This window comes from Trichomonas vaginalis, chromosome V (genome assembly GCF_026262505.1).
Source record: "Trichomonas vaginalis G3 chromosome V, whole genome shotgun sequence".
Lineage (NCBI taxonomy): Eukaryota > Parabasalia > Trichomonadida > Trichomonadidae > Trichomonas > Trichomonas vaginalis.
The window spans coordinates 24,564,324-24,583,478 of record NC_067207.1 but is presented as its reverse complement, the minus strand read 5'-3'; the positions used below and the strand labels follow the sequence as shown (position 1 = coordinate 24,583,478).

Here is a 19,155-nt window from a genome sequence, read left to right as displayed (position 1 = left end):
TTGACAATATTGTTTATACGAATCGTACAATGACCTTTCATCTAAACACTCAAAATCAGTTTCATCTATGAACAGTTCATATACACTCTTGTTTGCTTCTAACAATGTTTGTCTCTCTTCGGTATGTGGAATTTGTCTTGGATTGAACTTAGAAATATCTAATGTCATGAAATATGAGAACAAGTGGTTGTAAAAAGTCAGATGTCAAAGTTTCTGCTAAGTCGTCAAAATATTCTGTATCTTGCATATGAGAATCTGACGTTCTGACAACTACATATCTTCTGTCAGAACTTTCTAACTTCATCGGAACAGTATTGTTTGAAACCATAATGAAGTTTGCAACATTTTCACAAACTCTTTGGTCTTTATACTTTCTTTCAACAACTCCAACTTTGTCTGTTATAAGACTCTTCAAAGCATCTGAGTTAAAACTTTTGTTGTATCTATACTTTGAAGTTCATTGCAAACTATAAGTTTCATATTCTCTATTGAGGAGTTAAACTTGCCACAGATGTTTTCTAAGTTTGTCATATTCGGGTTCGAATAGCCCTCTAACAGTTTGCACAAAATATCTGTAAAGAAGTGTTCTTACCAGTTCCTTGTTTTCCAATTATAATGAGAGCAGTTTCATTTTTAGCACTTGGATGTTGTAAGATGTTTGCAAACCAACATAAGATATACTCATAAACCTTTTCGTTTCCATTGCATATAATTTCTTTGACATGGTCTAACCAAGCTTCTATAATATTTTCTTTCCATTCTACTTGTTCGTATTTATATCCAGTGAAGATAGAATAGAAGTTTGGAGAAGGTGTATAGAACTTTATACCTCGAACTGAAAAATCTTCTAACTTTGACAATAAGATATCCCAAGCATCTAACATCTTCATGCCAACTTGTACGACTTTTATTTTCTTAAGTTTCTGTCTACATTCTTGTTCAGAACTATTGTTGCTCTTGGTTTGTTAAAGACTACATCCCATTCTTTCATAACATAACATTCTGGGGCAGAGTCAACATAAATGACTAAACGTTTCAAATTCTCGACTGCTTTGTTATAGTCTCTAAATGGACACATATTTCTGAATGCTTGGAAGTCATAAAAATCTGAAACATCTATTCTGTACATTTTATAAAAATAAAAAAATATTATTTTTTTATTCTTGACTTTGTTGTTCATTTGTTGCATTTGTTGTTCTTGAGCTATTTGTTGTTGAAGTTGTTCTTGTAATACAATACTTTCACCAGTTGCATCTTCCAATTCGAACTTTCTGCCGTCATTGACAAATACATAGGACATAAAAGTTTTACAGGAACAAAGTTTGCGTCAACTAATGTCAACGTTATACTTGCCAAAGTGTTTGAGTTCACTAAGGTTGAAAATTCTGCATTCGAATGAACAATAGGCAAACCAAGCAAAAAGTATTGTTTATACGCATAAGTATCTTTTGGTCATAATAGTTTCTGTCGACATTCGAATAACACTTTGAACCTAAGTTTGAAACAATATATAAGATTGGTGTGCTTAATGTCAATGGAATAGACATTCCTTGTATGACACCTTTTCCTGTTATAGGAAACTGTTGGTAGTAAAAACCAGAAATAAGTTTTGTATTATAGCTCATATTGTTTATAGTAAACTCAGTCGGACATCCAAACATAATGAACCTGCTCTAGTTGCAGCACATGTTACACCCGTCCTTAAAGTATTAAATAAGTCAACAAAACCTGTTGGTGGTATATCTGAGTAAGTATCTTCAAAGGAGTATTTTTTACCATTCACAACAATAAAGTCTTCGGTGTCAAAAGAGCAAAACAGGCTTTAGTCGTCATTGTGTTTAAGGTTAGTTTACAATATCGTCCTTGAGGACTTTGTAAGTTTGTTGTTATAGAATTATATGACTCAGGGTTTTTAGTCGTAATAGTATAAACCATTATGTCTTCTGCCATTTATATATATTTAAAAGTTTTTCTGAAAGTGGAGAAGAACTTCATCTAAACTTTCACATGGCGTTTCTGAAGTTCTCTGTCTAAGAAGTTCAAATATTTTGTAAAACATAGAACTTTCCTTTGTCTACACGAACAAACAAAACAGGGTCTTTCATATCGTTCAAAAGTGTGTAAAGTCCTTTACATGAAATAAATCTATATTATTTTTTCTTCAAACATCTTTCAAGAAGTTTTGACATTTTTACTTAGCAAATAAATTTTAATGAATGTTGTGGTCGTCAAATATTTTTATGACGTCTGGGAAACTATACTTTAAGTTCAACGTTTCACCTCCTTTCATAACGTATATCTTGTCAATGACATTATATGAAACACCACAGCAACTAATGTCGGGTTCGATTTCTTTGATGTTTATATCGTCTGCCTCTGTCAAAAGTTTCAATAGTTCTTTCAAAACTTCATGAGTGCAATGACATATGAGTTCACTTTTACAGGGTTGTGTTCGACCAAGTTTAACATTATACCTAAAGCTTGACAAATCTTCTCCTGAGTTTGAAGTTTGTCTTTCAGTTGTTGGTAGTCGTTTCGAATATCTGCAACAGAACTTAAGTCTCTGCTAACTTCAGGATATGTTGGTTGTTCTTTTACAGGAACAATTGTTATACCATCTTCGTCCTCGTATGGTTTCCCCACTTCAACATCTCTGTCTTTGACATTGACAACAACACTTTGACTGTTTGTTTGAGTTGGTGAATTTAACTTCACATCTGCCACCGCCATTAAACCTTTTGAAACACTCACGCTTCTATTTTCGAAATGACATTTTACTTAGAATAAAAAGATGGACGTATTCGAGTATCTCTTCGAATTGAAGCAGAACAAAGTTTACACACACAAACAATACAAATACATTGACAGAATAGTTCTTTATACAAACAATGGTAAATGTTATAGAATAGCAATATTTGCTGAACCAAAATATTTCCATAAAGCAAAGAAAGTTGGTATAACTGAAATGGTGAAAGTTCTTGACGTTGACAAAATATAACAACAAAACTTACAGATATTTCTAAAGGTAAGTTTATCTTACAATATTATGTCAAAACTGGCGTACTGTCAATATTTGACGGAGAGAAGTCAGTTCAAACAACTTACTGACCTGCTGCCAAAATCTGCTCGATGGAAGCTGTCGTTATGCCAATCTGAGGAGCCCCAGCAGGTTTCATCGAACGAATCTTCAAAAGAGCATCTTCCGTGAAAAGTGCTATTGGTTTTGTAAACTTCTTTGCTCTCAGTTCATCTGGACCGTCTCTGTCACCAGTATATTGTATTTAACTGTACCAACAGTTGAAATACCACCCATAAAGTCTTCTGAGTCAGCAAATGGAATGCCAAGCCAAAAGTTTGAACGGTCTCCATTTGTATATTGAGTTTTTTGACCTCCTGTATGAGTCCATACTTTCACATATGGCATAATATAACTTTGCATTTCAGGGTTTATGGTTGTTGTGAAGTTGTTGTTAAAGTTCATAGCATCTAATGTCAAGTTGTATGACCTCATATCCTCAACTGTAGAATATTCTTCTCTTGGATAATATTTGCCATCTATGTTATATGATATTTAATACCGGGGTTGTAGAAACAAGAATAGTCATTTATAGTTCGTCTGAACAGTACAAACATAGTATCTGCATGTTTCATTGCAGTTGTTAAAGCAATATCTGTTCTTGCACCTGGGTCAGCACTTTGGTTTCCAACTTCACCTGCAAAGTCTTTGACAGATATTTGGTGTATAGGGAACATAAGTGGAACTGCAATATATTTGGCAGCTAAAGCATTTGAAATATCTGGGTCCAACATATAGACTGCAAGTCTGCTTTCTATTCTCTTGCATTCAAACTTTTCGCATGTGAACTTAACTGGGTCCCAAGCAGTTCCAGCAGCATTGAAATAATAGTTTACTTCATTGTTGAAGTTTGAGAAACCAAAGTCTAAGTCAACTTTGTCTTTGCAAAAGTCACAGAACTTGGCTCCACCAGTTCCAGCTACAGTAATGCTGAATGGGTCTTGTGTTGGTGCAATGACTAAGTTATTTTTGCTTGGAGTAAGTTCGATAGAAATTTTTCCTGCCCAGTTTGGTAAGTATCTTAAAAACCTGAAGATGAGGAAAGATGACAAAGGAACTCTAAGTTTCAGTTTTACTTTAGTGGCAGCATTTCCATCTGAACCAGAAAGGTTAACATAAACTCCTGGAACGTTAGGGTCAAGTCTTCTTATTTTCTCAATATTTGCATACTGGTCTGTTTGTTCTCAGCTTGTGGTTGTACTGAGTTTCTCAAAGCGAACCATTCATAGTTGCCCATTTACTGTTTGAACTAAGTCAGAGTTAGAATATATCTTATATCCATGAAAACTTCTGGAGCATATTGGTATCCGACATAGAAAAATTCCATTGCAAACCTTTCTTGTCAGACAACTTGGCAGAAGGTTTTATTTCAATGTCTTGTTCCACGTATAAGAATGAGTTGTCAATAGAAATAATATGAAACCTGTCACAAGCAATATCTACTGTTGTTGAAGAACCTTCTCCAAACTCACCTACGTTTCCATAAGAAACAGCAGTTGTATATTCGTAAGTTCCAGGAACTATTTCTTGACCTTCTAATGGCATTGTCGCATTCGTTATACCATTCGGAAACATTTCCGTTCATGGCATCCAAAACTGTTGCGTTATATTCTGAGCGGCGTACATTTCATATGGGTAAAAATATAGAATAGTTGGATTTATATATCATAATAGAACCCACTCGTACCAAGCTTTACTTTGTTCTACTCTTCTTCTTTGGTGTCGCTTTTTGGTAACTTGCCCTCTGCTTCAAGTTGTTGCATCTTTGCCTCATGTTCACCTAGTATGTTGTAAATTTCCCATGTCCTTTTTGCCTTTGGGCTCTGGTCGCCCAACTCAGGTAACCTATATCCTAGAAAGATTTTGTCATAGTTTGTATTTGAGTCTTCGCGTATTGTTTTGCATGACTCTTTCCTGAGTTTCCGGTTCAAGCTCTTCAAACAGAGCTTGTCCATATGGAATAAGCTCGTTTCCAAATATATGTTTTGTAGCCATTCTGGTTTTCTTTCCATGTTACCAACAATATCTTTTGTGAATGGAAAAGCTTTTACCCAATGTTTCAGTCTTGCGTCATTTATTTCTGTAGTTGTTTTATTTTGTCAAGGAACATGTTTTTCAATACTAACATTTCATTTGGTACTGTCCATTTGAGTTTTCTTAAATATTCATCCCTTCTCGGTTCATTGTCTGCAAAGTAATTTTTATGACATTTTGTAAACTTTCGTTTGCAAGGTCATGTACAATAGGTTCTTCCTTTCTCTCTCCCTAACTTTCTTTCTAAACTCTTCACCAATAATACCATCTCTATGGTTCTGTGTAGTTCTTTGAGATAAATGTTCTAGAACGTCAGGTGTTATATTTCCATCAGCCATGTTCATTTCATACTGGTCCAAAATATCTGCATCTTTCATATCTTTCAATGGCATTAAAGCCGCGCTGAAAATACCAGCTACATCTGGTTCACCATTCACTTCCATTGCGTCTACAACTTTCTTGGAATTGTGGTTGTAAGTTTATGAACCACCTATCCGGATTAGCTTTATGACCCCATCTCATTGTAGTTCCATCGTCTGCAGAAACAAAAGTAGGTTTGTTTCCATATTGGCTAGGTTCTGAATGAACTTTAAACAATGTTTCATTTCTATATGTTTTGTTGAAATTTAACCTTTTATTTTCACCGAGTTCATCCAAAGATTGAACGTTATATGCTCGTAAGTAAAAAGGATTGTTGTATTTGTGTACACTTTCTTTCAGTTCTTCCATTCTATGCTGGATATTTTCATCTGATGTTGGAGTCTTTTGTATGTCGGCGAACATTTTTCGATATTCTTCTACTATGTCAGCCGAATTTTTCTTAGACTCTTGGAAAGATTCCATATTCCCCGCATACTCTTGTTGAGGGTCAAGATTTTTCGGCTGTTCCAAATCTTCATCTAGTTCTGTGAAGTTAGTTTCCAAAGGAGGGACTTGTTCGTTTCCTTCTGGCTCTTCTAGCTGTTGTTGCTGAACTATTTCTTCCATGTCTGGTTGTATCTGAACTTCTTCCTGTGGAGTTTCTTGTACCTCATCTGCTGGCATTTCATATATTCCGAGACCGTTTTTAAAAAGTTCCCTATCTAAGTCATCCGGACTCATAAACCTTTCTTCTTTCGTTCCGTCTCTATTTTTTACGCGTTTCATGAAGAGAGTTGAATTATCGTTTAGCTCTGACACCAAATATCTTGGAGTAAATTCAGTCATGTCATTTGGATGATATGCTATTAAATCATATCCCTTAGCGAGCTTGTATTTTCCAGGTTTGAAATTATATCCCATTTGGTGCTGAACCATAAAGCTAAATAGGTTCGGGTCAGTATTTCCTTCCTTGAACTTTCTAATAGCTTCTTTATATCTGTCACTAAAGTCAAGAGTATCTGGGTAACCATAGTCTTCCTTAAGCATTTTTAAGAATTCTTGGTTTCCTTGTTCTCTACTTCTTTTATGTCCTTGCTCTGTTTGTGGTTGTGGTGCAGTGTTTTGAACTGTTGGTTGTGGTGCAGTGTTTTGAACTGTTGGTTGTTGTGCTGGATTTTGAACTGTTGGTTGTTGTGTTGGTTTTGGTGCATGCCTGTGTCTGTGTCCATGTGACGATGTAAATGTTTTAGGTAGTCCTGGTGTGCTTCTCTTGGAGGGTTTGGTGTATATAAGTTCCACCAGCTGGCACATATGTTCCATCTGCAGCATAATGTCCTACCTGACTTTTCGTTTTTAAGAAAGCATTTACTAGGTCTGTTTTGGTCTGTTGTAACTCTTTTTCTTGACTTTCCACAACAGTTGCTCTAACGGCGTCATAGGCACTTTGAACTGCCTGTCTCGTTGCTGCATCTGTTATTTTCGTCATATTTTGTGCTACTTCTCTTAACTCTTTGTCGAAACCTTCAGACTTCAGTTTCTTTCCAGATGAGAAGTCGTTCACTAGTTTCAACTTACTATGAAGAGCTTCGAAGGCGTTCTTAAAGTCAGCATTCATTAAAGCTTCATTTGAACTGTCTTCATCCGCTTGTATTTTTGTCCTTATTGACCCTATAAGTTGGGCTGCTTTAGCGTTGGCTTGGGCATCTAACCAGTCATTATTAGCTTTTATATATTCTGCGCTTTTCATTGCCTTTTGCATGGCTGCGTCGTTATTTTTACTTTCTTGTGCTAAGTTTTCATACTGTACGGTTTGGTTTTGCAACTGTAAAAGTTTTTCTGCCTTTACATTTGCTTCAACTTCTTTTTTATACTCATCGCTATCCATATATGTCTTCAGGGCTTTTTGTTTTATCTCTTCATCTTTCAGTACTTTATATTGAGTAGTATGGTTTTTCAAATTTATAACATCTTGTTCCATTTTTGCTACTTCTGCTGCTTTTTTGACACTTTTTTCGCATATTCCTCTGTACTTAGTTCTTTCAGTTGTTCTTCTTTCTTCTTTTTCTCTACGTTTAACTCATTGAGTTTCTTTGTGTGTCTGTCATATTCTAGTTTCTTTTCGTTTTCACTTATTTGTTTCTGTATGTCTATGTTTGACTTTTTGACATCTGTTATTTGATTTTTGAGTGAACTCAAATTCATTTGACTTTGAGGGTTATAGGCTGTTCCGTCTGCAGCTCCACCATAGCCTGCCATTTTCGCTAAAAGTGCCGCTCTTAAACCTCCACTCTGTGCACCAATAACTCGGTTTAAAAGCATAGGGTTGCTTGACATTTGTTGCAGCATAGTGGGGTCATTCATAATTTGTTGTTGCAACTGTTGTTGTGGTGTCAGTTTTACTATTGGATGTTTCAATGCTCTCTTCCTCTTACGTATATTCTTACGTAGCTTACGTGGCATTTTAAGTGAAGTAAAAAACGGTTTTTGACAGATGTTTATATGACACTATTTGTTCAGCACAAAAAACTACTCGGTCAAAGTGTTGTCAGTTTTGTAAAATAACGGTCCTATCTCCGTGCCTATGACGAAGAAGTCTTGAAAATTCAAGAGGGTAGAAAAGAGGTTAGAAAAGAGGTTAGATCTAACCTTCTACCCTAAACATTATTTTTGGTCATTTACACTCATTACGAAGAAGTCTTGACAAAACATTTTACGAAGAAGTTTTGACAAAACATTTACGATGAAATCATGAAAATTCAAGAGGTGAGAAAACAGGTGAGAAAACAGGTGAGATCTCACCTCTTCACCTAAAATATATTTTTGTCTGATTTTACGAAGAAGTCTTGACAAAACATTTACGAAGAAGTCTTGACAAAACATTTACGAAGAAATCTTGACAAATTCAAGAGGGTAGAAAAGAGGTTAGAAAAGAGGTTAGATCTAACCTTCTACCCTAAACATTATTTTTGTCTGATTTTACGAAGAAGTCTTGACAAAACATTTACGAAGAAGTCTTGACAAAACATTTACGAAGAAATCTTGACAAAACATTTACGAAGAAGTCTTGACAAAACATTTACGAAGAAATCTTGACAAAACATTTACGAAGAAATCTTGACAAAACATTTACGAAGAAGTCTTGACAAAACATTTACGAAGAAGTCTTGACAAAACATGAAAACATATATAATTTGTGAAAAGCGACACATTATATATAATGTTTTCGACCCAGAAGACTAACAATTTTCCGAATAAAAAACTTCATTAATATTAAACATCATCAGGGCTAGAAGGCACGAAGTGCCTGGAAGCCCCACTACCTTTTTTTTTTTTTTTCTATCAATTTCGAAGAAAAATTAACGTTTTTTACTCGGTTTTCAATTGATTTGAGTTATTTTTTGGTCAATATCATTAAATATAGTAATGATTCATATTGTTGGTAAAAGTTTTATGATTTTAAAGCTAAAATTTTATCATTTTTTATTTTTCAATATTATTGATGCTTCGATCTTTCACAATTTTCTCAACACTAATACGCAATCCAATAAAATTGCATAGTACACCCTCTGTGGAAGATCAAACATTAACAATTTCAGCAGAAACTGATTTTACAAATGATAGTGTAATCACAGAATTGATAGAAGAGAATAATGTCAATACCATAGTAATTTCTGCACCTATTCAAACAATACCAAAGAAAGATTATTTCAAAACAATTCAAACAGTAAAAATTACATCAACATCTACAACAGCATTAGAAGCTGGACTATTTCAGAACAATGCTTATATAACAGAAGTTCAATTACCAACATCCATTACATCTCTTCCTGATTATTGCTTTGCTTATTCTTCAATTTCTAAAATTGACATATCAAAAATCACTACTTTCGGAGCTTCGTGCTTCGCACATTGCCCACTTCTTACTAATATCAGTTTTCCAGGATCTGAAATTCCATCCGGATTTGCAGCACATTGTTACGCATTAACTCAAGTAGATTTGGCTAAAAGCACAATATCAATAGGTGCTAGCGCGTTCTCGCATTGCATTAGTTTGAAAACAATAGATTTTGCGAAGATTTCAACAATTGGCGAAAATTCTTTCGAATTTACAAATATTCTTGAACTTAAAATAGTTTCAACAATCATTTCAATTGGAACTCAAGCGTTCCAATACTCTAATTTGTCAACTTTGACATTTTCTTCAATAAATTCAAATTTAGCTATTTCAAGTCAAGCATTTAGAGGCTGTTTATTCAAGTCTGTAATAGTTCCAGCAATTTCACTTACAAATAGTGAATATTTGTTCGGTGAATGCCCATATTTACAAAAAATTACTTTAGATTCAACAACAATTGCAATTCCAGCAGGATTTTGCAGAGATTGTTTGAATCTTACAACAGTATCGGCACCAGGAGTCACTGAAATAGGCGAAAACGCCTTCTTTAATTGCAAATCACTAAATTCAGTAACATTTGGAACAATAACAGCCTTTGGAAACTCATGTTTCAGGTTCTGTGAGTCCCTTAAATACACTATTCCCGTTGAAACAACAACAATTGGCGATTATTCATTCGCTTATTGCCAAAATTTAGTTTTATCGGATTTACCAAATTCACTTTCTATCAGAAATTTTGCGTTTTTAGGTGTAAATTCAATTCAATCTTTAACTGTTAATTATTCACTTGGAAAAGGCTGTTTCCAGGGTTGTGGATACTTAACAACTGTCACAATAAAGTCTCCTTGCACTGTTATTCCTCAGTTCACTTTTTGTAACTGTTCAAATTTGACAAAAGTGACATTTTCTGACATTATTGATGAAATTGATTCCTATGCATTTTCTAGCATCGGAATTGTTTCATTACTTAATATATCCAGTGTAAATTTAGTTAAATCTTTCGCTTTCAGTTATTCAGGCGTAAAATCAATTTTGATTCAAAACACAACAGAAAATTTGGCATTTTTCGGTTGTTCTCAATTACAAAAAGTGACAATTTCGTCAACATGTGAAGATTTCAATCCAATGTCATTTTTGAACATTTCTGATTTGTCAATTTCTGTAAAAAGTGACAATCATAATTTACAAATTGTAAACAAAACAATTTACAAGAACCAAACAATAATTTGTTGTGTTTTGCCAACATATTCTGACAGTTTATTTAATGTGTCAGATTTTATGACAGAAATTGGCAAATATGCTTTTTGTTTGAACACAGAAGTAGAGACATTAGAAATTCATTCATATTTGGTATTGAATTCACAAGAATATTCTCATTTTAAGATTTTGAATATTACAAAAATACCAAAATCAACTCCAATGATAATTGAAAGTTTCGGAGATTCTTATAATCTTAGAAAGATATCAATCAAAACATCTATATCTAAAATCAAAGAATACGCATTCAAGAACTGTTACAAACTATCAGAAGTTGAAATTTCTGATGATACAATACTATTAAAAGGAGCTTTTAGTAATTGTTATTCTTTAGAATCATTTACACTTCCTTATATGAAAAATAGTGAAGATCTTGATTATTCCTATTTGTTTATGAACTGTATCAAACTTTCTAGTGTAACAATAAAGCCAACAATGATTACACTCAAAGAGGGAATGTTTATGAATACAGGATTCAAAGAATTCACTGTTCCAAACACAATTCAAGAAATAGAATCAAAATGTTTCGCAAATTGTGAAAAATTATATAGAATAACTTTGGGAAATTCCATAACTAAAATTGATTCCCAGAATGATTGGTTCATTGGAAATAAATTCACATTAGTTCTCCATAAATATGTGAATTATATTGATTCAAATGCTTTCGTAAATTATCCAAATTTGAAAGAAATTACAATTCCAAATGATAATCCTTATTATTTGTCTGAAAGTCAGTGTATTGTTGAAAAGACAACAAACGCATTGATAACAACTTATGGAGTATTGCCTCAACAATTCAAGATTCCAAGTTCTGTTGAAATCGTTGAAGAAAACTCATTAAAAGATCTTAGAAATAATGAAATTCCTTTCGAAGGAGAAAAATTCACAAATGAAAAACCTGCTTCGATTATCATTATTCCTTCTTCTGTTAAAGAATTTAAGCACCAATCAATAGCCACAACATATAGTGTTTGCTATCAAGGTGAATACTTCCAAACAGAGAATTTAAGAGGAACATATGCTTTTGTTGAAAAGAATTATTTCAATCCTTCTGTTTTCGGTGAAAATGTTGTTTATAAATGTGATAAATCATTAAGTGACGATTATAAATGGAGACACATAATAGGAATGACTGCTGCTGAAATCGGATTAACAGTGGCAGCTGTTATTTTAGGTGTTGGATTAATAGTTATTGTTATCTTATACTTTGTCTGCAGTAATGACTGGCTTGATGTTTAAAAAAGATTTTTATTACATATTTGAAAGATATAAGCTTTTTATTTATGAAGTATTAATATATTTAGTGCTTGATGATACTTCGTTTCGAGAGTTTTAATAATGTGGGATGTTATGAAGTATGTCAAAAATTGTAAGATAAGTATTGTTGGGTAAATTTGAATACCATTCAAAAGTAAAAATTCACAATTTGTTCGATTTGGACATATAATCTATTATTATATATAATGTAATTATGAAAAAAAATAAAATGACCTGCATATATTAATTATTTAGATTGCAAGATTCAAAAAAGCTATTAAAATTAGAGACTAAATAAATAGCGGATTGATTCATATGGATTTATGTAATTATAAACATTAAAATAGTTTATTTATTGATCTAATAAAAAAAGAAAAATATTAATGGGAAAATTGAAAGAATAGAGTGTCCCATTCACTCGTGTTGGTCGTAATGTGTCATTCTGGGAGACATTGCCACTGCATGTCTCCCACAATGGCACAATGTTCCGCATTCATAACTTGAATGCGGAACTTTGACCGACAAGAGTGTGTTCTGCACTCTTGTCGGACTGCACATATCATTCCTGGAGACATTGCCTCTGGATGGCACAATTTTTTGCAATCACAAAGTGATTGCAAAACAATGACCGACAAGAGTGCATTATGCACTCCTGTCGGTCACAAAGTGTCATTCTGGGAGACATTGCCACTGCATGTCTCCCACAATGGCACAATATTCCTTTGAGAAAGACCTGGAAGGGGGTCCTTTCTCAAGGTCAGGGCCCCCTTCTAGTCTTTCTGGTCCTGGAAGGAGCGCTTCTGACTGGTCTGTGCGCTCCTTCCAGGAAGATCAGTAGATTGCTCGAAGTTGGCGGCAAGTGCATTCCGACACCACAGATGCGCTTGCCGCAACATATAATTGCGAGTGTCTGCTGCTTTAGTCAAAAGAAACAGCAGACACTCGCAATGCGAACCGAATTGTCACAGAAAGACCTGGCAGGGGGTCCTTTCTCAAGGTCAGGGCCCCCTTCTAGTCTTTCTGGTCCTGGAAGGAGCGCTTCTGACTGGTCTGTGCGCTCCTTCCAAGAAGATCAGTAGATTGCGCCAATAAGCTCCTATCAACAAATTTTGACTAAAAATATATAGTATTCTTTTGTGATTTATCAAATAGCTCAATTTTAAAATAGATTTGATTCTAATAATAAATTGAATTAGTTTCGCTTACGTTTAGAATTTAATGATTTATATGATTTTTTCGTTCACAGAAGAGTCATTGATATCCAATATCACAAAACAGCAAAGACACACCATAATAAATGATATTGAAGCTAAATATTACATATTTCAACATATCTAAAAAATTAATAAGATTAGATCTCATGCAATGCCGAGCAGTTTCCTAAAGCATAATTACTTATTTATACAGAATCATGTATATCATTTTCATATTGCAAATTATATATTCTCACGAAGCAACATGAAATAGACTGTCCGAATTTAAATTCAAATAAAAATCTAATTCCAAAGATTTTCTTACAATATGTAATCTCGGTGTTGATTACTCGAATACAAAGGATGCACGTAATTTACAAATAGTTGCATTAATAGTAGTACAACAAAAATTTGATTTTTAGCTTGTCACTTGATATATAAAAATTGCAAAAACTCAATCAAAAATAGGATTTGGACAACTTTTTAAAATTGTGAGAAAAATTCTATCGGCACATTCTATTCAATTTTAAAGTATTTCTTTCATATTCCAATCGATTATTCAATAATTGCCAATCACAAATTTTAGTTCAAAATTCAAAAAATTCCTAATTTTAATTTCAGATGAAATCTCGTAAAAATAACATTGTTTTAACCATATAAATATATATTTTATATATTGTATAGTGATTTTTTAATATTTTTATGAGTAAAATCGAGAGTGAGGAAATGTGGACTACAAAAAACGATAGAAATGAATAGTTTACATGGAAATTCTATACTTACAAGTATTCAATGTCACTTTTGTGCTCGAGATTTTGATTCTAGTATAGTAGAGGAAAATATGTTTGTCCCTGCTAAAACTCTTGTATAATGAGATATTTTTAATTTTTTATAAAAATTTCAAAATTAAACAAGAATTTCAGCAGAGAGAAGTATTCCTCAGTGGTGAATTGAGAGGTCTTCTGCTTCTATTGAAGATTTCATATCTTCCTACTTAATTTTTTACAAGTATTCCTTCTTTTCTATCATTTCCTTTCCAAATCAGAAACTAACCAATTTGAAATTTTGCTCTTCTTCTATTTTTTTTTCATTTACAAAAATTGATCCTATATTCTTCAATCCTGGAATAGTTTTTTCGGTTTTCAACCTAAAAATATACTCATTAATTCCTCCGACCAATTTATCAATGGCACCAATGGATCAAATAGCTACATTAGATATTGTAAATTTATTAAATTACAAACAGAAGGAGCCATTAGATTTGATACCATCAGCAATGAAACGAGATGTCTTGTTGAAGATAGTTCATTTTATAAATGCTCTAATATTCAGAGCGAATCGATTCAAGGTAATGGTGGTTCAATATTTTTTGCAAATAATGGGCAGTGTATTCAATATCATATCTGTTCCATTGGTTCTGCAGCTTCAAAAATAGGTATTCACAGTTTTATTGCAGTCAATTCCAATTCTAGTTCGAAAAATCAAATTCATTCTTCTTCAATTTCATATAGTGGAAGACAAAATGAAGGAAGACATACTATATCAATGAACAATGGTGATATTAAAATTTTAAATTCAAATATTAGTTTTTGTAAAGCAGAAAATAGGTGTTTATATGAGATTAAAAATCCAAGTACACAATCTGATTTTGCTTTTTCATACTTTTTTAATTCATCAAATCCTGGCTCATTTTCCCCTTTTATTAGATATTCATATTCCCAAAACTTAAACAAGATTTATAGATGTAATTACATATACAATGGGGATTCTTTGTCTCAATCTGAGCTTGTCCTTTGTGAATCAACAAGTATTTTCTTCGAAAAATGTTGTTTTTATCTCAATAATCTTCCTTTTTATTTTCGTAATCAATATGAAACCGATAACATTACTCTTAAGTCATGTTTTTTAGATAACTTCAATAATGTCGATGAAAAAACAATTGATATACAATCTAGTCAAGAAACAAATGATCAATGTATGATACGAGATGTAGAATCAACATTAGTTCTCTCATCAGGCTTAGCAATTTCAACGATCACTACTATTATTGAAGGTTTACCCAGCTCATTTCTCACATTTATAAACACACAAATAGGAATTACAACAATAACAAATTATTCAGAAAACGCACCACCTCCTTGTTTTTATGTTTATATTCCTAATGGAGATGAAACAATCGATCAATTAGTACTTATTCATAAAATATCTATACTTTCAATTTCATTGACTTTTTTGAAGTAAAAATGAATGATATTTCACCTAAATCAAATAAATCAACTTAATATCTCAGATAATGTAAAACCCATTTGTTGTGAACTCTGTTCATATGAAAATCTCTATAATTTAACGATAAAATATAAAAACAATTTATTAACATATATAATCAAACAAATAAAATCAAACAATTTAAGCGAATTCGGGTGAAACGTATTCGAAATCGCCAAACTTTTCCATAACAGGCATGGCATCAGAATCCTCAGCTTCTTCCTCTGTGAACTTCTTATTGAAGTTGTTGAGGCTTTCGCTGCTGCTTGAATCCTTTGGGAACATGTAAGCATCTCTGCTCTTCATATCTGTCCAGTCGAATCCCTCGAAGAACTTTGAGTTCTTGATCTCTTCGAAGCCAGCTCTCTTTGCTGGATCCTTTCTGAGCAAATGAGCGATAAGATTTCTTGCATTTTCATCTTCGATTGGGAAGAAGTTTGGATTCTTGTTCATGATGTTAGAGTACATGATTGACTTGTTGGTATCAGCGAATGGTGTCTTTCCGACAACCATTTCGTACATTAAAATACCAAGTTGCCACCAGTCAATTGCTTCTGTGTAACCCTTGTCGGAAATGACTTCTGGAGCTAAGTATTCGCCAGTTCCGCACAATGTGTTTGTTGTGGACTGCTTTTCATTCAACATCTTGGAAATTCCAAAATCTGTTAACTTGATATGGCCATCCTCGCAGATGAGAACGTTCTCTGGCTTGAGGTCTCTGTAGATGATATGATCTTTATGCAGCTGCTCAAGAGCGACCGCGAGTTCTGCGATGTAAAGTTTAATTTGGTCAACGGAGATCTCGTTGTTGTTATTTGTCAAGTGCATGAATAAGTCGCCACCAGAGACATATTCTAATACTAAGTAGAACTTGGATGGTGTTTGGAATGAAGATAAGAGTGAAACGATGAATGGGGATTTTGTGGATTTGAGGATGTCTCTTTCAACCATGATTGTGTCAACCTTCTTCATATCAAGAAGAACCTTCTTATGGATGGATTTGATGGCGCAGAACTTGCCTGTCTTCTTATGCTTTGCTAAGACAACTTTGCCATAGAATCCGCGGCCAAGTACTGAAATGATTTCATATTCATTGATTTTCTCTGTGTTTTCTGGAATTGAAAGTAAAAGTATGTGATTGAGCCAAGCATGGAATTCTTTTTCGTCCTTTGCTTGGAATGCAAAGTCCTTACCTTCTGGTTGAGTAATTTTGAATCTTAAGCCCTTCTTTGACTCCATAAGGGCAACTTGGGACTTTGGAGTGATAGAAAACCAATTTGTCATCTTTTGGCGTTGCTGATCAAGATAAATATAGAAGCAATTCGATTCGATAACGCAATAACGCTTGTGCCAGAAGTGTGGTATTCCAGAACGCTTAACAAGCCAACCTTCCATTATGAATTTTGATAAAAATTTTTGCGAAATCAATTTCATTGAATATTGATCGTGATAAATCACAGAAATTTTTCAATAGTCAATGCGATCATAATCAATTCGGTGAGAAATTTTGGATTACAAATACATCCTTGTAAGTGTTTATTCAAATAAAATCAAGAGAGATATTTTGAAAGATATCGTGGTCATTTGGATCATGATTAGCGGATTTCTATTCAATTTCATTTCCTTCAAAAAGCTGAGAATATGTTCAAGATATGATAAACAATTATATTTAAAATCTGAGGATATGTTGTGAAGTGAGAATTTTATATGACTTGAATTTTTTCAATTGGATAATGATGTGAGTTTATTCATTTAATAAGTCAAACAATAGATATCTATGATTATAGCATTTGGTTAAAATTTTTGTTGATTTTGCACGTTTTAAAATTTTATATGTCCTTCTAATTTTAACAATTAGGTCAAATTTATCAAAATAATATTTTTCAGTTCAATCAATCCGTAATTTACTTTTGATAACTTTACATTATTATGGGCACTCTCAAATTCAAAATTTATGATTTTTCGTTGAGAAATATATATGTTAATCTCTATTGTAGCAAATAAATTATAAAATATAAGTTTATAAATGGACAATTGAATCAAAATGACAATTCGGAATATCATAAATATAAAATTTAAGATTAATATTGCATGCTATTGTTGGTTTATTACCACGAATTGTAAAATAAATGATTTTGAAAAATATCAACCAGCAATCTGTCTTTTATGAAAATTGCTTATGTTAGAAAAATTACTTATAGTCAACTAACTTAATATCATTCAACGAAACCTTAATAAACAGAACATTTAATATAAATCAAATTAAAAATCGCGAATGCCAATGGTATAAGCAGGACCTCCAAGGGTTGAACCTAAATCTCTATATGGTACAGCTGTATCTGGGATATCTCTTGAGTCATAGCTCCTATTTTTGATCTTTGATCCTTTGCGACTGCTTGCTAAGTCTTTTCCATCTTTGATATTATAGTCTGCAGGACCTGGTAAACTACTTATTTCACGGTAATTAATGATATCTCTGTTATATGGACCATCAAGAGGTGAAACAACATCTTCACTCTCATCGACAGGCATATCGGATCTGAAGTAAGCATCTGGGCTTGGATTTTCTGCTCTTGGATCTTTAAATTCATATTTCTGTCCAATACTAATTTTTCTGGGTGAAATTGAAGATGGAATATCATAACATGGACCTGGTGATGGTGTTTCGTAATTAACTTCTGGTCTATGGGCCATAGACTTTGGTCTTGGCTTAATTGTTGTTCCTATATCATAATAAGGTGCATTAGTTGTATGGGATTTAGATTCTTTTGGACGAATATGCATTGTAGTCCTGATTCTAGAGAGGTTTTTACCTGAAAATCCGAACTCAGATGGAATATCATAGTCACCTGGTCCAGGACTCTGAGGAATTGGAAAATCTCGTGGGGCTTTTGAAAAAGAAGATTTCCTTGCATCTGATCCAATCGGTCTTTCAACATTATAGATAGGGCCAGGATGCTGTTTCTTCTGAAATTTAGTTCTCCTTGTTTGTTTCCTATTTGTTTGCTGTGTTGCTGGGCGTGCTTTAATTGTTGACGGGATATCATAAGTTCCAGGAGGAACAATCATATTACCATCCGATATATCATATCTTTTTCCAACTCCAATTGGATATGCTGGAGATTTATCAATGATTTTAGGATCATATGATCCTGGACCAGGCGTATGATCGTGTTTTTCTTTATGTTTTTCATGTATCGCGATTTTTGGACCTTGGCCAATTGTTGAAGGTAAGTTTACGAGTTGTGGCGAAGAATTATCATAAGCACCAAGTGATCTTGAAAAGCCAACTGTGTCTTTACTTTGTAACCTAACACCTTTACTTGATAATGTTGATGGCAGTTGGTTGTATTTTGGCGAGTATTGTGGTTTTGGTTCTTCATGTCTAGATTTCATTGAATACTTAGGACCTGAACCTATTGTTGATGGAATATTATATAGTCCAGGCTCGGTATGAACAACCTCTTTTCGACCTCTGCAGAAATCGCAGAAAGTCATTTTTAAAATTTAACGTACATTTGATTGAGAGCTATGAAAACATTAAAATAATGTAGTACTCTAATTAATTGTTTGATTGTGTTGAGAAATGATGCTCAAAAAAATTTACAATTATAAAAGTGCCATTTTGAACATAAGACTTGTTTTTCATGTGTTGTACCCACTATTATAGCATACCTCTTTATAGGACAAATTTCTGGGAGAACACCTATAAGGAATTTTATATTATTACCACTATATTGGACTTTTTAATATTGATTTTGTATGGATAATCGAAAATAGTTTAGCTTTGTCAAAGTTTATGGTATCAAATCTCTTAT

General features: G+C 33.2%; 5 protein-coding genes and 3 pseudogenes across 8 annotated transcripts, besides 3 other annotated features; 1 reads left to right on the top strand and 7 right to left on the bottom strand.

Annotated features, from left to right (window-relative positions):
* Nucleotides 1–4,649: part of a mobile genetic element that runs on past the window's edge.
* TVAGG3_0395820 lies at nucleotides 552–2,730 on the bottom strand (annotated as a pseudogene). Its single transcript has one exon. A coding segment is annotated over exon 1 (2,179 nt).
* Nucleotides 3,102–3,424, bottom strand: TVAGG3_0395810 (annotated as a pseudogene). Its single transcript has one exon. A coding segment is annotated over exon 1 (323 nt).
* A 130-nt stretch (nucleotides 4,650–4,779) lies between the features above and the next one.
* Nucleotides 4,780–5,031, bottom strand: TVAGG3_0395790 (protein of unknown function, DUF4106 family; the record flags this gene model as incomplete). Its single annotated transcript, XM_051232478.1, has 1 exon — nucleotides 4,780–5,031. The coding sequence occupies one exon, from the start codon at nucleotides 5,029–5,031 to the stop codon at nucleotides 4,780–4,782; it is 252 nt and encodes an 83-aa protein (XP_051102208.1).
* Nucleotides 4,780–5,031: a mobile genetic element.
* A 246-nt stretch (nucleotides 5,032–5,277) lies between these two features.
* On the bottom strand, nucleotides 5,278–5,553 carry TVAGG3_0395770 (protein of unknown function, DUF4106 family; the record flags this gene model as incomplete). The annotated part of the gene is made up of 1 exon (XM_051232477.1): nucleotides 5,278–5,553. One exon carries the CDS (start codon nucleotides 5,551–5,553, stop codon nucleotides 5,278–5,280), a length of 276 nt encoding a protein of 91 aa, XP_051102207.1.
* Nucleotides 5,278–5,553: a mobile genetic element.
* A 141-nt stretch (nucleotides 5,554–5,694) lies between these two features.
* Nucleotides 5,695–7,930, bottom strand: TVAGG3_0395750 (annotated as a pseudogene). Its single transcript has one exon. A coding segment is annotated over exon 1 (2,236 nt).
* A 1,039-nt stretch (nucleotides 7,931–8,969) lies between these two features.
* On the top strand, nucleotides 8,970–11,861 carry TVAGG3_0395740 (leucine-rich repeats (6 copies)-containing protein; the record flags this gene model as incomplete). Its single annotated transcript, XM_001306832.1, has 1 exon — nucleotides 8,970–11,861. The coding sequence occupies one exon, from the start codon at nucleotides 8,970–8,972 to the stop codon at nucleotides 11,859–11,861; it is 2,892 nt and encodes a 963-aa protein (XP_001306833.1).
* A 3,553-nt stretch (nucleotides 11,862–15,414) lies between these two features.
* TVAGG3_0395730 (protein serine/threonine kinase protein) lies at nucleotides 15,415–16,742 on the bottom strand (the record flags this gene model as incomplete). Its single annotated transcript, XM_001306831.2, has 1 exon — nucleotides 15,479–16,732. The coding sequence occupies one exon, from the start codon at nucleotides 16,730–16,732 to the stop codon at nucleotides 15,479–15,481; it is 1,254 nt and encodes a 417-aa protein (XP_001306832.1).
* A 698-nt stretch (nucleotides 16,743–17,440) lies between these two features.
* On the bottom strand, nucleotides 17,441–18,940 carry TVAGG3_0395720 (SHIPPO-1-related family; the record flags this gene model as incomplete). The annotated part of the gene is made up of 1 exon (XM_001306830.1): nucleotides 17,600–18,835. The coding sequence occupies one exon, from the start codon at nucleotides 18,833–18,835 to the stop codon at nucleotides 17,600–17,602; it is 1,236 nt and encodes a 411-aa protein (XP_001306831.1).
* Nucleotides 18,941–19,155: the final 215 nt, after the last annotated feature.